Source organism: Aedes albopictus, chromosome 1, assembly GCF_035046485.1.
Source record: "Aedes albopictus strain Foshan chromosome 1, AalbF5, whole genome shotgun sequence".
NCBI classification, from domain to species: Eukaryota; Metazoa; Arthropoda; class Insecta; order Diptera; family Culicidae; genus Aedes; species Aedes albopictus.
This window is the reverse complement of record NC_085136.1, coordinates 22,207,972-22,226,866: the sequence shown is the minus strand read 5'-3', so window position 1 is coordinate 22,226,866 and position 18,895 is coordinate 22,207,972. Positions and strand designations below refer to the sequence as shown.

Below are 18,895 nucleotides of genomic sequence, written 5' to 3'. Positions count from 1 at the left end.
AGTAGCCCTAAGGAACCCCCGAAAAGCTCTCTGGAACCCTTCTGAAACTTGAAAATAGTAATCTGATAAATTTGTAACAAAATTTGTAAATTTTCTCTTAGAAATAAAATTTGAGGTAAATCAAATTCAACGGGAATTATAAGTAATGATAGGATCTATTGTTTGCTGGATATTTGGTACTACCGTGTAATAATTCACAGAAAAACAAATGAAAACAAAAATTCTAGCACTATTCAACTTTTCAAAAATTTCCGAATCACCCTACATAAAAAAACATTTTTGCTGTACGAGAGTGAAACAAACCACTTTTAAGCAAACTTCAGCCTAAGAAACTGTTATTCAGTTAGTTCTGCTACTTGGGCAGCTTGAAATTCAAATAAAAAGTATCAATCTCTTAAAAACACATTCTCGGGCCTCTATCAAAGATGCCGTTGAAATAACTCTTCAGGAATTTCTCTGAGAAGAGCACGAAATTCGCCGAAAAGTTCTCTACAGTTTTATCTTCTTTAGAATACATTAGAAATTTTAGAAATTCATTAATTTTGAAAAATTCTAAAAAGCATAGACTGTTATTAGATATAACTATCAAATCTTTCAGAAGATTATCTTAACTACGCTTCACATTAGTACACTTAAACCTCTTTTATGCATGTTATTTTTTATGCAATTTTAATGTATGCACCTCTTTTATGCCCTGCATAAAAAGAGAGAAAGCTATTCAGAACCAATATTGTGCATAAGAATATTTTAAAATGAGGGGAACTATTGCAACGGCAGCCAAGAGATGTTTACAGAAGAAAACAAAGGAAGGTTACAGGTTTGTTCTTGGGTGTTTCCGAAGGTCTTATGTGCATTACATGGGGTCCGAGTGGGTCCTAAGGGGGTTTCATAGTCATATCAGGAAGTCTCAGAGCATTTTAGGCTGGTTTCAGAGGCGTTATGGAGGCGTTTTTAGGGGTTCTGGATTAGGAGGATTTTTTAGGCATTTCAGGACGTTTCAGTGCATTTTCGGCGTGATTCAGAGGCGTTACGGAGGAGTTTTCGGGGTGTTCAGAGCTTCTCAGGTGCGTTACATGGGGTCCGAAGGGGTTTAAGGGGGATTTTGGAGGCATTTCAAGAAGTTTCAGAGCATTTACGGTGGGATGCAGAGGCCTTACTTAAGCGTTACGAGGAGTTTTCGTGGTGTTTGGAGCCTCTTAGGTGCGTTACATGGGGTCCGAGGGGGTTTAAGGGGGGTTTTGGAGGCATTTTAGAATGTTTCAGACCATTTTCGGCGTGATTAAGAGGCGTTACGAAAGCGTTACGGAGGAGTTTTCGGGGGGTTTGAAGCGTCACAGATGCGTTACATGGGGCCCGAGGGGGTTTAAGAGGTATTTTGGAGGCATTTCAAGGCGTTTCAGAGCTTTTTCGGGGGATTCAGAGGCGTTACGGAAGCGTTACGGAGGAGTTCTCAGGAGTTTCGAAGCCTCTTAGGTGCGTTACATGGGGTCCCCGGAGAGTTGAAAGGGGATTTTAAGGCATTTCAGAAAGTCTTAGAGCAGATTCTGAAATACCTTAAAACGCCCCTCAAACCTCTTGCAACGCCCTTTAAAGGCTCCTGAAATCCTTTGAATTGCCCCTTAAACCCCTTGGAATGCCCCTGAAACCCACTTAATACTATTGAAATACTTCAGAATTTCCCGTAATCCCACACAGCTAGTCGCCTTCGGTAATTTTTACCGAAATCTCAACTGCTGAGCGTTCGGTAATAGATTTTCACCGAAATTCTGTAAAAATTACCAAAATGCGATGAAATTTTATCGTTTATCTGTCAAATTTTAACGAAGTTCGGTTCGAATTTCTCCGGTGAAAAATATAACGGTTGAGATTTCGGTAAAATATTACCGAAGTCGGTGATTTTTTATAAGAGTGCATGAAAATACCAAAAAATCTAGACAGAACACCCTTCAAAGGCTCCTCAAATCGCTCAAAACCATCCCTTAAAACGCCCCTGAAGCCCCTTGGAACCCCCTTTTTGGGATCTCTGGGAACTTTCTGGAAGCTCCATTAGCCTCACCTCAACTGCCCAGCAGCAAGACCTGTTCTCGCGAACTAGATTCTTTAATGAACGCCAAAACTTAATTTATGCATAAATTTCCCCCTTTTATGCCTTTTTTAATTATGCACATTTTAAATGTATGCAGTCCCAGTCATGTGCATAAAAATAGGTTTCAGTGTACTTCATTTTACATACGTATCCACTCAGTATGGTATTTGTGCATTAATCTCTGAAAGTCAATGCTTCCGGAGACTGCAGTTTTAATTGAAAGTTCAATTTTTTTTTTAATTTTGTTTTTCAACTTCCCGAGCTTTTCTGAAATTACCCAGTCGGGGCCACTCTGTAACTTATGTTAACCCGGGAGCGGTCGCGTCGTGTACTGAGTAAACGCACCATGAAAAAAGCACACTTGTGGTACACAGCGTATGCATGGTACCACTGAGGCTGGTCAAAGACGCGATTGCTCGAGGGTTAATATATAATGATGTTTTTTAGATAGCTTACAGTGTAAACCCTCGAGCAGTCGCGTCTAAGACTGCGAGACATGCGAGCATTTTTCATGGTGCGTGTACTCAGTACGCGACGCGACTGCTCCCAGGTTAATCGTTTGTGAATTGACTAAACACAGTTTGATTAGTCCTTCACTTCAAGTACCGTATTACCCCGCTAATACGACATCGACTGTTATCGAATAATCGGGGTTATCTTTTAATTCGACAAATTGGTCTGAATTTCAACAGGTATTGTGGTGGTCCGAATGAAAAGCTCGTTCTTTCTACGATTGCTGCCATCCTCTGTTCATTCCGATTGATCTCCAGGTGGTTTGGTCGTCGAATAGCATCAACTCAGAACTTCCGGAATTAGCGGCTGTAAGAGGAGCTGCTGCGGGTGCGGGTACTTCAAGATAACCTGTACTGTCTTCTTCGCATATCAGCCCCATGTCGTTTTTGTCACTCACGAGATCATTTAAAACAAATTTGTTATTTTTCCCGCCTCATTTCACAGCTCAACATGCTACGTGGAGGGCCCATATTCTGCGCACCTAAGACTTTTTAAATTTCAATCAGCTATAATAAATTCAAAATGAAACCGATTTGGCTGAATTTTTGACCGCGCATAGCTATAAGCCTTGTAATTAAGAGAAAAATATATTTTTTATTCAAAATACTCAATTTTTATGTAAAATCGTGGAATTTCTAAAGTGTGTGAATGTTCCTAATTTTGCGCACCCTTTTTTAGAATGTTCCTTATTCTGCGCACATGGAAAAACTCTAAAAAGATAATATACCCAAGTAACCAGTAAGCATTTAAAATAGCATTCCTTCAGCATTATAGTAGCCTTTACGACAAGGCGTTTAATGCTAATTAGCCGTATATGCGCCTATAGTGCTACCTCACAGCAGGTTTTGACAAAATAACGGGCTGTCTTAGTGCTATCCCTTCAGGAACGTCGTGACAAAATGTCAAAGAAGCGTAACGCCTCGTCGAGCAAAAAAAAAAAAAGAAAAATAGATTGACGTCTGCTTCTCGTTTTCTCAGTCTGCTTCCCTGCTTCATCGTCCTTCCATAGTCCAGCCGGTGCTAGGTGGTACTTTTTTGCTGATTTTTGTAGTGATGTAGGTTTGAACTTACGATCAGGAGATTGATTAATCATATCTGCTTCGGATTCTGCTGCTCCTAATCCACGATGCTAAAGCTGTCCCGGTGGCATGCGTTGATTTAATCGCCAATATAAAGAATGATTAGATAACATCTTCAGATTCAACACCCTTCTTTTAAATATCTGTGGAATATGATTGTTTCTTCCCTCTTTCAAACAATCCTATGATCCACCAAAGCATCCACCTATTCGGCACATATTTTCCGACGAAATGATAAATAATTGGCGATTTTTTTGATGGACAAGTTCCCAATCCAATCCAGCTGCACTAGCTGCAGTAATGTTTTCTTTTGTGCTTTTGGATGAGTAGGGGAAAATGAAGAAACAAATAAGATGCAGAAATTTGTAAACAGAAGTATAGGCTCTGTAAGAGAGAGACAAAATGTGTTGCCAAATGCGTAACATATCTCCCAACCTTTTTGCTCCTAGCATTTAAAGAGCAGTTGAAAAGCATTCTGTATGCTCCCAAGTGAAACCACTTCAAGCAGTTGAAATGCTGATTAACAGCCGAAAGCTTTTGAGCAGCACAGCTTATGCTAACTCAAGGCAGCTATGCATTCGAACTGCTTATGTAAGGCAGCAAGCAGTTTAAATGCGTAATACGGGCTAATATACGGCTTATTCAAATGCTTAGTGGTTACCTGGGTATTGTAATGATAACATGATTCATAGACCAAATTCAATTGCATTCTTCATTTTCAACTTTCATGCGACATTACGACCGTATTGGAACTTTGCATGTTCCCAACATTGATACTACCAACTTTGATTACTAAGCAAAGTGAATTTTAATCATGTTATACAAAAGGATTTGGTAGCATTACTGAATACTACTATGTAAAACTTTAAAGTTATCCGCATAATATGCATACTCATTACATTTTGGTAAAATTTACGTTCATTTCTAAAAGCAATATAAACTCTTACGCCATGAAAAGGTGGCACAATCTTTGCTTGCAAACTTAGACTTCTTTCTTGTTCAACTCCAGGGTTTCCTCTGTTTAAGCAAATTCCATGTAAACTCACATCATATGTCCCGTTTGACGTATGCATGCATGGATACATTGAGTTTCGCCCGGGGTTGATGGCAAATGTTTGAAACGAGTGGTTAATCCGGTCGAACTATCGGATCAAAAATGCAAGAAGCGTAAATAAGCCTTTAAAGATTATAAACTAATTTTTTGAAACGTAATTACATTCACCGGATTGCTAGAAACATAGAATATGGTAGTTATAACTATGGTGGCATTTATATGATGTTTGTTTATTAATTATATGTTCAAAATTTAGTGGTAAAATGTCTGCGCAGAATTAGGACCACTATTTAATACCGGTTCCTAATTCTGCGCACCTAAGAAGAACAAGAACACGAAGAAAAGAAGAAGAAAACTCAATTGTTTTTGCCGATTCTGATTCCTCGAAGACAGCAGTACAGGATACGCATAGAGAAGTAGACATTATATTCATTATATGTGTCGCAAAATGCTTCAGCTGATGAGGCAACTTTTTAGCAACTTCGCTAACGGACACAGATTTCAGGTGATTTCCAGTACTTGCAACACTATTTTTTTTTACAAAATAATGGTCATTAGTTTGAAACATTTTTTCTTCACAAACTTTTTTATTACTATAGAAACAATATTCAAAAAATATATTTGAAGCTAATATTGAGCCAGCGTCCATGATCTTGTCGTATATTAGAGAAAGTGCGCCGAATTAGGGACTGCGCAGAGTTAGGGCCGGTCACGGTACATGAAGTGATTTTTTTTTTTGAAAATAATTGGAGTTTTAGCACCAAAGGCTGGTGCTTTGCAAAACAACATGGGACTGACATGCCAAGACGGGCAGTGTAGAGCTGGTTACGGTTTATGAAAATTCTTGAATGGGTCATCATTACGTACATTGACGTATTCTGCATTTGCATTTCCGTAAGAATATCGAATTATTCAAAAACAGATTACGCGTCCAGATCATGAAGCTTACCATCCTGTCCTACTAACAAAATAATCATTCTCGGGGTGACTGTGGAGACGCAGAGGTATTTGTGGCGATTTCTTGGTAAAACTGACATCATGAATCAGGCGGTCGAAAATTAGGAACATAGTGAACAGTTGGCAGTACACAGCAAATAATTTTGTAATATCCAGGCGCGTAATTTCTGGCGATGTATCCATTTTTGAACGTAATTTCATTCGGTTACATCGTTTTCCAACATTTATCACACTCGCTATGTATACCCTGGTTGGCACTGGAAAGTGTCAACAAACCCATTCCATCAAACACTCAGAAGCAGTATTAGGCACCCTACACACTACTCAAACCGTTTGACCAACATTGCCACCGCCCCCCGGTTGGTCGAACCAGCGAATGTTCCTGCAACCGTATGACGAACTGCCAAATCGTGTTGCACCAACATGTCACTTTGGTTGCACCAACATCATTCCCCATTTGAAATCGCACTGTGTTTGTGTAACAACACTACACACGGTACGATCGGTTCGTCAAACATTGGCTCCGCCCACCGTTGGTTTGAGTAAAATCAAACTGGTTTGATTTTTGCCGACCAAACCGTCAACCGTCAAATCGGTTTGACGAACTGCCAAATCGGTTCGTCAAGCAGCATCACACACGGTCAAACACAGCACCAACTCAACCACCAACCTGGGGGCGGAGTCAATGTTGGTCAAACCGTTTGAGTAGTGTGTAGGGTGCCTTATATTTATCAACTACCTCCCAACTCGGTGAAATAGCTGAGAGGTAAGGGATAGGCCTCACAATCAGCGGATCAGTGTACGAATCCATGCCAATATTTTACTTATATATGATTCATCCATCGTTCCGGTTCTAGCGATTGCTAGACCCACTTTCAATCTGCGGCGGCTGATTTGCTGCGTAGAACGGATGTAATTTGTACATCAATTTTACGACGCGACTGATGTGCATCGAAAATGATGTGATGTTACAAGATTTTTTTTGCTGTGTAGAGCCCCTTTGTAAAGTGTGGATTTGTACACTTCAATGTAAGTTTAAACTAAATCTATTGAGTAATACCTAGTTTGTAAATAAATATATTAGGGGATTAGCTAAACAGACTAAATGACTGCGTAAGCCGTGATTATCTGAGTATTGCGACTCGGCCCAAATTTATTATTATCACAGTCGAATTTCGCACACGACTTCGCAGCGGCTGGTGTACACAAGTTCGGTTGAGTTCATGACAGGGACGTCGAATGCACAACAGGTAAACAAAATAAGTTTGATTGGTGTGAAATGTTATTGCTGTGTGCATTCAAAATGCAAATATCAAATGCGGGAGCACCAAATGCGGTAAGATTTTCTAACAAGTAACCCGATGTCAGTGGGAGCTTTCGAATCCTAGGTTGGCGGTGATATTGGCTATGGTTGCTACGTTGCCAGTGGTAACATGTGTTACCGCGTTTGAAGCGCATTTGGGCACCGTTTGCATCTTGAACGCACACAGCAATACTAGAAACTGATAATTCAGTGGATTCTTAAATTATCACAGTAGTCTAAACATAAATGAGAAACCCAATATTAAAATGTTTCATGATATTGCGAATGAAATAATCCAAGATTGCCTTGGTGATCGCGACGTTTAATCAGGATAATAGGTCGGCAACAGTTTACACTGTTAGGTGAATATTCTATTGCACTAAGCTGCATAAAAATGCTACAGACAATATATGTGATTCGTCCGTATGGTCCGTATAAATGTGAAACTCCCAACATCAATCTTAATACTTAGATGCTGTTCAAAATACCTTTGAACTTTCAAGCTCTTAAAAATTCTGAAGAAAAACCAAATGATTCCAGGAATAAACATCCTGACCTAACAACAGCACAGCGAAAGCGTCACCGAAAGCGGTACTCCTCCCAACTAAATATATTATTCTAAAAGTGTACCCAACAGCAAGCAATAATTCAATTCACTCAAACCTGAGACCCGTTGCCCACGTCTTGGAGACAGCTCCAACAACAACATAAAACGTCTACAAAGACGTGACGGCGACGTCAATACACGACCATCGCCAACCGACCGCCTTCGCAAGGCGGTCAAATATCGATTCCTCCCGAAAACAGAAAAAAATAGCCACCCAAGAGAGCTGACCAACAATAGCGGCGCGGCGATGTGTGAGAAACCCTCAACTTCGCCATCGACTCACTCACGATTCACGTCCTTTTCGTGGATAGGTAATCCTTCGGACGCACACCCCGTTCTCTCCCTCTGCTCCTTCATCGCGATCCGCGAGCACAGTAAGCACAGATTGGTGGTCTGCCCTATTTGCATTGCTAATTAGGTATAGGTGGTACTGTTTACCCACACACAACACACCGGAGGTTTCCCCGACACGGTTAACCTAGAAACCTACGCGGCGTATCGGATTTCGGGGACACCAAAACAAAATTGGCCCGGATTGGGACCTTTTTTGGCAAACAATCGCTTGTGAATTTGTTTCAGTGTATGGATTTGGGGTGAAACCGTGGAACAGTATTAAATACGCCAACTTCGATGAGTGTGATTTCGTACGAACTCCAATATGGCGTGTGATCCTAAAAATAACCATTTCTCAAAGAGCACTTACCTTGAAGACTTTGAACGAGGATACCACGTAGCTGGAGCCATCTTCGAGCTCATCGAGCGAGTACTTCCGGTCGCCGTCCATGGAGAAGATGTACCGAGCGCCCCGGGGTAGATCCATCCGCGCGGAGATCTTATCCAGGAGCGCCTCCAGTGTGCAAATGTCACGCCCGGGTTTGAAGCGAAACTCGACCCCCGGAAAGAAGGGGTCGCCATTCCGGTAGAACAGCACCCTTCTGGCCTTCCAGAACGACAGGTTTGAATACCTAGATTGCGGATTACCCCCGATGGTGCCTGGTACGCCCGGGTTGTGCGGCAGTAAGCCGGACGGACCGGGAATGTTCTCGAGGGAAAGGTCGGTACGCGAGGAGGTTCGCGCCGCTATACTGACGGCCGGATGGACCGGTGTCGTCGGTTGCTGCGGTTGAGACGAAGACTGATCACTCTGATTGTCCATAGAGGGCGGCACCTGGGCCGCACCGGTTCCCACTACGGGTGCCCCTGGGGGAATTCCACCGGCCCCCGAAGGACTCTGAACTCGACTGGTGGATGCCACCTGGCGCCGTTGATTCGCACCCCAACCTCCACGGCCACCACCACCGATTGCACCACCGCCACTAGAACCGATCTTATTCCGATTCACCACCACGTTACTGTTTATCACCGGATTCACGTTAACGTTCCGAGGCACCACGGGACCACTCTCGTCGTCGTCCGTTGGCGAGAAGTTATTGTTGGTAAACGATTCACTGTCCGGTCGACCCTTCCAGCCGCCTTTCCGGGGCTTTATTCCACCGAGAGGACGCGTCGGAGCGTTCGGATTCGTCGGTTGCTGCCGAAAGCTGCTCCCCGGTGGTCCATTACCAGTTGATTCCGGCGCTGTAGTAGGTCCTAGAGGCTGGCCGTCCGCTAGTGGACTGCCGTCCAAGTTGCCATTGCCATTGGGCTCCCGTATGGGCGTCGTGGGCTTATTAATGGCTGCTGGCGCTGCTCGCTTCAACGGTAACGGGGACACCGATCCCTTGCTCTTGATTAACGGCTTTGGCTTCGGGGGCGGAGTAGGCGCTGGTTCACTTTCGTTGGCCTCCTTCTGACCGCTGCTATTATTGTTATTATTATCGCCCGCCTGTTGTTGCTGGGTCAAAGTAGGCGCCGCAGCGTTAGCACCGAACGTACCGTTACTTTGCGTTGTTTGTAAACCACTGACCTGACTGGACGGTCCATTCTCTCCCGAAGCCAGTAGTGGGCCACCGCCAGCCGTGATGGGTGCGCCTGTATTGGTGCCACCGTCGCCACCCGGATTGGGGGGCGTTTTCAAGGCTCGTTCGGCGTCTGCGCCACTTTCATTGGACATTATTAGGAAATTGCTGTGCGGGTCGTGTCGGTCCCTATAGCTGTAGTGGTAGTTCTCTCTACGGTAGAACGGTGAATCCTCACATCCACCGCCACCGTGCCACTCACGTGGTAACTCCGGCCGTCGTAGCTCTAGGAATCCGCTGGTGCTGCCACGGCGGACAAACGCTGAACCGTGTTGCTGATGGTGACCGTAATGTCCGGCCCGGCTCGAGAAGTACCGCTGCTTGTTGAGGTCGTAGGAACGAATCGGAACGTACGGCGGTGGTGCTGCCACCTGGTAACCATTAGCGCCATCTACTAGCAGATCGTCCTCCTCGTCATAGTACTCACTGCTCGAGACTGTCTCCGATGCCGAGCTCTAGCGATGGTGGTGGGGCGGGGGTTGTAAATTTTTCGCATTCGCCACGCAATACATTAGGTTGAATGGGGTGGTTGTTTTGTAAGAACCAAATAAAAAAACGGGGACAAAAAGTGGGGGTAAAGATTTGTAATTACCATGCGAATGAGGTTAGTCTCGTTTCGAGTTAGGGTTCGCTCTTTCCATCATTTTTATTCGCTAATTAATTTATGGTGGAACACATCAAAGCAATCGTGCACGATCGGTCACAGACGAAAATAAGCACATTCACTCTCAGACAAGGGGACAAACGCACAGGCAAGAAGCATTTTATTAATTGAATTGGGGCTATTACTACCAATGACAGTCAGATGAAGTGTGCAAAGCATTTTTCGATTCAAATCAATCAAAGCAAGCGGTGCTGCTGCGAGGAGGTGGTCAGGGCTAGTCAAAGTAGGTGAGCTAGATGCAGTGTATGTTCGCAATGGGAAAATGAGTGCTTTGATGCTAATGGCGAATCTGTGCTTATCTTGGTTATGAGGTTTCCACGGGTGGTCGATTGATTAGTTGAAATTGGTTGATATATAGGTACCGTAAAATGGGGTAACTTTGATAGTTTTTCAACGAATTTTCTCAATATTTTTACATGTAACAGTATTTCCCCGAGTTTTATATTTTTAAAACAAGTACTGGGGTATCAGTTATCAATTGCAATTAAAAGATTCGATAATCTGAAATATTTTGGATAACTTTTAGTTTTTCATATAACCGAAAATCAGATTTTCATTTTGGGGTAACTTTGATAATGCCCTAAAAACACATCAAATCTCAAAAAATAATCACAGATTGAAATCTTAGGAGTATGAACATGATGAGAGAAGGCTTGTGGAATATATAAGATAGCATTTTTATATCAAAACATTGATTTTTTACTAAATTCTACATATAAAAACGAGTTTTTGGAGTATTGAGTGCAAAACACAATAAATTTAGCTATCAAAAATCATTATCTTTGTAATGACAAATGCTTAACGGTACATCAACATATGATTACATGCTATTCATGGTTAGTTGGTTAGTTTTTTGGGTAGCTTTTTAATGTTTAATTAACAAATTTTGAACAACACATATTTATCTACATGAAATTACAAGGGCATTGCATACTTTTAGGCGTTTATCAATGTATGGAGATTAATATCCCAATTTACAAAATTGCTTCCATTTCGTAAAAACACACTTCGTTAAGAGATTCAAGGCTAAATTTGGTATCTACTATGATGAATCTATCTAGAATAAGAGCCCATTCATTGAAAAAATAGTTGCAACGAAGTCGTATAGCAGAATGTTTGAAGGGGCTGATAAATGACAAAAATATCAACAATTTTTATTTTTTGTCCAAAAAGTTGTATATAAACTAGATTTTAATGAAAATACGTCTACAATGAACTTTCATATGTATAGAATTGATTTACGTTTACCTTTTTCTTAACTGATTGAAGGAATCATAGTTATAAGATAAAGTACACAATGAATGCCGCACTATCAAAGTTACCCGCATTATCAAAGATACCCCGTTTTACGGTACATAGTACTACATACTTAATAAACAAGACAAGCAAGGCTAAGTATAAAGCGATGGTGTTGACTGAAAGTGTTAACATCGAACAACATTTGGGGTCATGTCAACACATTGGATATTTGACTACCAAAGCAATGTTTAATAACAACTAGATGCAAAACATTATTAACATGAGCTTTAAGGGGGTTCTCAAGAAGTTTCATTGGAAGTTTTACAAGGAATTGGAATTATAAAATCCTAGCGGAGTTGTTTCGGGAATTCCTCTGGGAGTTCCATCAGGAATCCTTCAGGGAGTTTTGATGTGAATTCCTACAAAAGTTGTATTCGAATTCCATCCAGAAGTTCAACTGGCAATAATTCCAAAAGTTGGTCTGAAAATTCTTCGAGGAGTTCTACTAAGAATTCATCCATTGACTTCCTCAATGAGTTCTAACGGGAACTCCTCGAGGAGTAACTCCGAGAATTCCTTCAAAAGTTCCTCAGAGAATTCTTCCATGAGTTCCTCGGAGAATTTCTGAAATTCCATTCCGAATTTCTCTAGGAGTTCCAACTGCAGTAACTGATAAACCTTCTAGTAGATGCACCAGGAATGCCTTCTGAGATTTCTTTCGGGAATTCCTATTGGAGTTTTTCCGGGTATTTTCCTAGATGTTTCAAAGCGAATTCCTTAAAAGTTTCATTTAAGGCATTTCTCTAACGATTCCACTGACAATCACTACAAGAGTGCAACTCTTTTCAATTCAAGTAGGAGTTCCATTAACAATTCCTCCAGGAGTTCCACTGGGAATTTTCTAAGAGTTCCACCACGATTTCCCCTATGAGTTCCTCTGACAATTTCTCAGAAGTTCCACTGGGAGTTCTAGAAGATGCACCGGATTTTCATCCAGGAGTTTGTTTCGGGAATTTCTCTAAGAGTTTTCCGGGGATTTTTGTAGACGTTCCTACGCCAATTTCTATAAAAGTGTCATCAGGAACTCCTCTAGGAGTATCACTGGCATAATTGCCACAAGAATTGCACTTGGAATTGATGTAGGAGTTTCATTGACAATTCCTTCGGGATTGCCACCGGAAATTCCTCTAGGAGTTCCTCATGGAATTTCCCCAAGGTAACAACGGAAACTCTTTTAGAACTTCCACCAAAGATTTCTCAAAATTTCCACAGGGAATGCCTCTAAGATTTCCACTGGAACTCCTAAAAGAGTTCCACTGGGAATTTAAGGAAGTTCATGTGGAAGTTCTTCCGTAAGTTTCTTCGGGAACCCTTTCCTTTGGGAATTCTTCCAGAAGTTCTTTAGTGGTCTTTTTCAAATACCTCCGGAAACTCTTCCGGAAGTTCTTCCGGTTTTTTCCAAACTTTTTCTGAGAATTGTTCCGAGAGTTACTGCGGAAATTCTTCTAGAAATCCAGAAATTCCTCCGAAAGGTAGAACTTTCAACTCATTTCTTTCAAAAGTTGTTCAAAGAATTCTTTCAGCAATTCCGGGAATTTACCAAAAATCTTCCGTGGGTTTTTCTAAAAGTGCCAAAGAGGATTCTTCTATCCGGAATTTCCTCTAGGAGTTCCCCAGGGAATTTCTCCGGGATGGCATAGGAAATTGTTTCAGGAGTTGCACCGAAAATTCCTCAAAATATGCACAGGGAATGCCTCTAAGATTTCCACAGGAATTCTTCAGGAAGTTCAAGCGGAAGTTCTTCCGTAAGTTTTTTTCGGGAAATCTTTCTGAAGTTGCTCCGGGGGTTCTTCCGGTAATTCCTTGGGAACTCTTCCAGAAGTTCGAAAGCATCTACGGAAACTCTTCCTGACATTTTTTTTTCGAATGTTTCTCTGAGAATTGTTCCGAAAGTAATTGCGTAAATTCTTCAAGAAGTACCTCCGGGAATTTCTCCAAGAGTTACTCCAGAAATTCTTCCGAAGGTTCTACCGCCAATTCAGAAGTTGCTTAAAGAGTACTTCCGGGAGTTGCTTCGAGAATTTACCCAAAAATCCTATGTGAATTCTTCTACAAGTGCCTAAAAGGATTCTCCAGAAATTTCTCCCGCAAATTATCCCAAGGTTTCTTTGAGAATTCTCAGATTCATACTGAAGCTTTTCCCAGGAAGCCTCCCAGATGCACCCAGAAAATACATCCGGAATTTCCTGCCAGAGTTGATCTGGCAAATCCTCTGGAAGCTCTTCAAAATTTCCTTGAAAAATTTTTTTTTTTCAAAAATTTCTTCAGGACGTTTTCCGTTCAATTTTTCCGGTAATTCTAGAGAATTCCTAATGGAGATCATACGGGTATTCCTCTTAGGAGTTTTTTGGGAATTCCTCAATGTTTTTTATTAGGAATCCTTCAGTGAGTTTAAAAGTGAATTCTAAAAAAAGTATTGCTCCTGGACCTCTACTAGCATTTACTCCAAAACTTGCACTGAGAATTCTTCTAGGATTTCCGACAGAAATTCATCTGAGAGTTCCACTCTCTAGGAGTTCCATCGGGAATTCCTTCAGGAATACCTCCGAAAATTCCTCCAGGAGTAGTGGGAATTCTTCCATTAGTTCATCTGGGATTTTCTCTAGGAATTCTATCGCGAAATTTCAGTGGTAATTCCTGTAGGAGTTTCACTGGGAATTTCCCAGGCATTTTAAATGGGTATTCCTGTAGAAGATTCTCTGACTATAACCTTACGAGATATTCTATGTAATAATGTAGGGACAATTCCTCCAGAAATTCATATGAGATCCACTAGGGATTTCTCTGGGAGTTCCACTGGAAATTCTACAGGAAGTTCACTGGGAATTCTTCTAGGAGATGCAACGGAGTTCCAACGTGAATTCATATAAATGTTTCATCGGCAATTTCTCCGGGACATCCAATAATGACATATTTGACACAAAAGTGGCACATAGAATTTCTCTTGGAGTTATACTGGTGAATTTGTCTAGTAGTTCCATTAGGAATTCCTCTATGAGTATTACTAGGAGTAAACCCTTCTCTAGGCGATCCACTGGAAATTTCTCTAGGAGATCAACTGAGAATCCTGCTAGGAGATTCATATAAATTTCTTCCAGAAGTTCCACTGAAAATTCCTAAAAGAGTTTCACTGGGAATTCTCCAGGTAGTTTAAGCGGAATTTATTCCAATAAATACCTTGAAATCCCTTGCTGAAGCTGCTCCGGGTATTCATCCAGAAGATTCTTTGGAAATTCTACCAGAAGTTCCTTAGTGTCCTCTTCAGAAGGAACCTCTTCCCTGTTTTTTTCGATTATTTTTCCTGAAACTTCTCATAGAACTGTTCCGCAAGTAACTACGAAGATGCATGTATAAATTCCCCCAGAAATTTGTTCATGAATTACTCGAGGAGTTCTTCCTGAAAGTTCTACCGTGAGTTCTTTGACAAGTTATTCCAAGAATTCTTGCACCGGTTGCTCCAAAAATGTAACTAGAGTTCCTCCGTGGATTTTTCCAAAACCAGAAACTCCTACGAGAATTCTTCCAGATATTCTTTTGAGAAATCTTCCCGAAGTTTCTCTGAAAGTTATAACAGAAGTTTTTCCTGGAATCCTTCCGGAAGTACTTTCAAAAACTTATCCGACATTACATGCATTGTTTTAGGGCAATTCCTCCGAAAAATCTTCAACAGTTTCTTGATTTTTTCAATTTTTAACAAAAAAAAATACCTTCAGAAAATCTTCTGGAAATTCCACTAAACTCTACCGGTATTTTTTTTTTCAATAGTATCTCCGGCAACTCTTTTCTGAAAATTCTTCTGGCAGTTCATTGAAGAAAAAACATCGAGAAATTCCCAGTAAAACTCTTCTGGAAGTTTCTCCGAAAATTCTTCCTGAGGTTCCTCTAAGATTTTCACCTGGCAACTTCTCCCGGCGTTTTTTCGAAAATCCTTTCGAAATTCTAACAAATGGTGCTCTGGCAATATTTCCAAAAGATCCTTCAGGAATTCTTCTGAAAGTTTTCCACTAAATTCCACGGATAATTCTTTCGAAAGTGATTCCGGCAACATTTTTCTGGAAATTCTTCTGGAAATTGCAAAAAAAATCTTCTGGAAGTTTCTTCGAGGAATCTTTCTGAAGTTTCTCTAGAAATTTTACCTGAGAACTTCTCCCAATCTTTTTTTTTTCAAAAGTTCTTCCGAAATTTTCTTAAATATTTTCCTGAGAATTCTTCTAGAAGATCTTTTAGGATTTCTTCGGAAAGCTTTTAAGGAATTGTTGGAGAACGCCCTCTGAACATTCTACTGGAAACTCAATCTTATGAATATTCTTTCAGGAGTTTATTTAAGAATATTATTTTGAATATTTCACCAGAAATGCCTCTCGCATTTCCACTGAGAAATCCACTGTGAATTTGTTTTATGAATTCGACTGGGAATTTCTCCAGAGGTTCCATAAGTAATTCCTCACGGAGTTGCTCCAGAAGTCTCGCTGGAAATTTCTCAAAGCGTTCCACTGGGAATTGTTGAGCGAAATTCATCTGGAAGTTACTTCGAAAACCCTTCCTGAAATTGTTTCGTAGGTTCTTCCAGAATTTCGTACGTGATCTCTTCCAGAAGCCTCCTCGGAAACTTTTCCGGAGCTTGCTGTCGCTCAAGTAACTGTAGAAAGACTTCTAGACGTACCTCTGTATTCGATAACTACTCAAGAGTTTCTCAAAGAAATTCTGTCATTGATTCTTTCAGAAGTACATCAAAAATTTTTTCCAGGCGTTGCTTTACCTTAATTTTTTTTTCAATTTTTTTCTCAAATAATTTTTTTCCAGAAATTGTCTTAGTTTTCCACTAAATTGCTCTGATATTTTTTTTAGAAAGTGTCTCCGGTAATCCTTTTTTAGATAATCTTCTAGAAATTCCTAGAAAAAAAATTTCTAAAAGCTCCTATGAGAAATTTTCCTGAAGTTTCTCTAGAAATTACACCTGGAAACTCCTGCCGATCTTTTTTTTTTAAAGTTCTTCTGAAATTTTCTAGAAAAGTTGCTCTGGGAATCCTTTTAGAGGATCAATATTTTTTAAGTTTCCACTAAGTTCTACCAGTAATTCTTAAGAATATGCCTTCGGGCACTCTTTTCTAGAAATTCTTCTGGAAGTTCATAGAAAAACTCTTCTGAAAGTTCCTCCGAGGATTTCCAGGGGTTCCATCTGTTATTCTTCCAGGATTATCACCTAGGGTTTTTTTTCTGGAAATTTTCGAACAGACTTGCCTGACATTTCTTTAGTAGTGTCTACTAAATGGATAAACTCTGTGAAGGACCTTCAGGAAATTTAAAAAAAAAATCCGAGGAAAGTGCCACAAAACAAAATCTGAGGACATATGTTTTTAATTTAAAAATCTGCACAAACCACAAATCCCATATGAACTGCTGAAAAATACTCGATGCAATTCCAAATGAAACTACTGGAGAAATTCCTGTAATAATTCTCGGAGGATTTCCCGGTAAAAGGACACATATAGGCATAGCTGTAAATGCGTGAAAGTCTTGAAATATTTTTGAAAAACTCTCAAAGAAACTCTAGAAGTAGTTCCTTACCCAAATAACATTTTGATGGCCAATCAGTCTTGTAGAGGTGTTGAGAACCGTCATAAGACCTAATAAATTTTATTTTGGTTTTATGGTATTTCTAATAGCGTCTTCTAGACTATTCAACTAAAAAATATTACTAGAGAACAGAAATCTTGACGGAATTTCTGAAAATCCTGAAAATAGTTTCCGAAAAAAAAACGTCGAATGAAATTTATGGGTGGCAGGAGCCAAAGCAGGAACTCTCGGAGAAGCTCCTAAAGGAATTCCCAGTTGAGCTTTTGAAAGCTTTTGATGAGAATTTCAGTGGAATCTTCCAGGAGAAGAAATCCCGGAAGAATTCCAGGAGCTCTCAAAAAATCCCAGAGAAACTATAGACAGGTTTTCTAGCAAAAGCATTTGAATCAATTTACAGGGAAACTTTTTGAACAACTCTCGGCTGACTCGTGAATGAATTCTTGAAAACAACCTGGCCTTCTCTCGGTAGCCAAAAAAAATCCTCAACAAATTTCAAAACAAAACCACAATTGTTTTCAATTCTAAAAGGTATTGCAGCAGTACTGTTCATAGGAAGCACCAACGGAAACTTTCGAAAAAATTGCAAAGCTGAAATAATCGGAAGAAAAGTAAAAAACAGCAATGGAATTCTCAAAATTATTGAAACGATTTTCAAAAGAATATCCTCAGGAATTCCACAAAATTTCCAATGAAATTCCTAAGCAGATTGCACAAGAAGCTCCCAAAGGTATAGCTAAGACATTTATAAAGTTGTTAGCCAATATTCCTGAGAAAATACCATAAAAATGGCTGGAAGAATTTCCATAATAATTGCAGAGGAAATTTTAAAGTAATTTGAATCGAAGTTTGAATAAAATATGTTGAAAGAATCGCAGAATAAATTTTCAAAGAAATTGTCGATAATTCTAAGCACTGATATATGTTGCCCTTTACTGGCATTTACCAGGTTAGCTGGTATATCATAAACATACAGAAAAACTTGTAGTTAGAAGACACAGAATGTTGCTAATTGACAAATTGAGGGATGAATTTTTGAAAAAAAATCGCGTTCTGGTGGGATTCGAACCCACGACCCCGTATTCGCTAGATCGGTGCTTTAACCAACTAAGCCACAGAACAGTTGTTTTTTCTGTGTGTAATTTTAAGCACTTTTAGTGCACTTTTTAGAGGAGTTGCCAGTGGACTTTTATAGAAATTACCGGAGGACATTCTGAAATAAAAATTGAAATAATTTTTGAAGGGGCTCCTGAAAGAAGCTCTTGAGTTGTTTGATGAATCCCAGTGGGACTTTCCAGAGAAGAAAATTTGAATGATCTCGAGCAATTTTCAAAGGATTTTTTGGGAGAAATACCCAGACAAATTTCTGGTGGAATCACCAAAATAACTCATATAAAAGTTCCCGGAGAAACTCCTAGATAACTTCCCGGAGCATCTTCTGCAAAAAGAAAAAAATGTTTTGAAGGAGACTTTTGGAGTTTTCGGCTCTCAGTCTAATAAATTGCGTTGATTACTCTTCTATCATCGTCGACTATTGGACCATCTTCAGGACTCGATACACAAATCAACAGGTCACACAAATTTTGCAAACCTTCAAACAGTCGGGTTGTGAAGGGTCACGCCGTCTAGTACACTTTTGGGCCATTAGTTCCGGTTTGGTTTGGGGATTCCCTAGCTGGTGTACGGATACTACCTGCTATCAGCCGGTCGGTACAGAATATTTCCCCTTTGAAGGAGTTTTAAAAAAAAAACAATTAATGCAGAAATACACAGACGAACTCCAGAAGGCATTCCCGATCAA

At 40.3% G+C, this 18,895-nt stretch overlaps 1 protein-coding gene across 6 annotated transcripts in view; it reads right to left on the bottom strand.

Moving 5' to 3' along the window:
* Window positions 1-18,895, bottom strand: part of LOC109403484 (echinoderm microtubule-associated protein-like CG42247) — a 226,217-nt gene that overhangs the window by 160,034 nt on the left and 47,288 nt on the right. For 5 of the 6 annotated variants that reach the window (XM_062844206.1, XM_062844207.1, XM_062844203.1 and 2 more), the window contains exon 2: window positions 8,303-10,012. The exons of the other annotated variant lie outside the window; for it this stretch is intronic. In XM_062844206.1, the coding sequence (XP_062700190.1) occupies window positions 8,303-10,012 (1,710 nt within the window). The remainder of the gene's footprint in view (window positions 1-8,302; window positions 10,013-18,895) is intronic. 6 annotated transcript variants of the gene reach the window in all.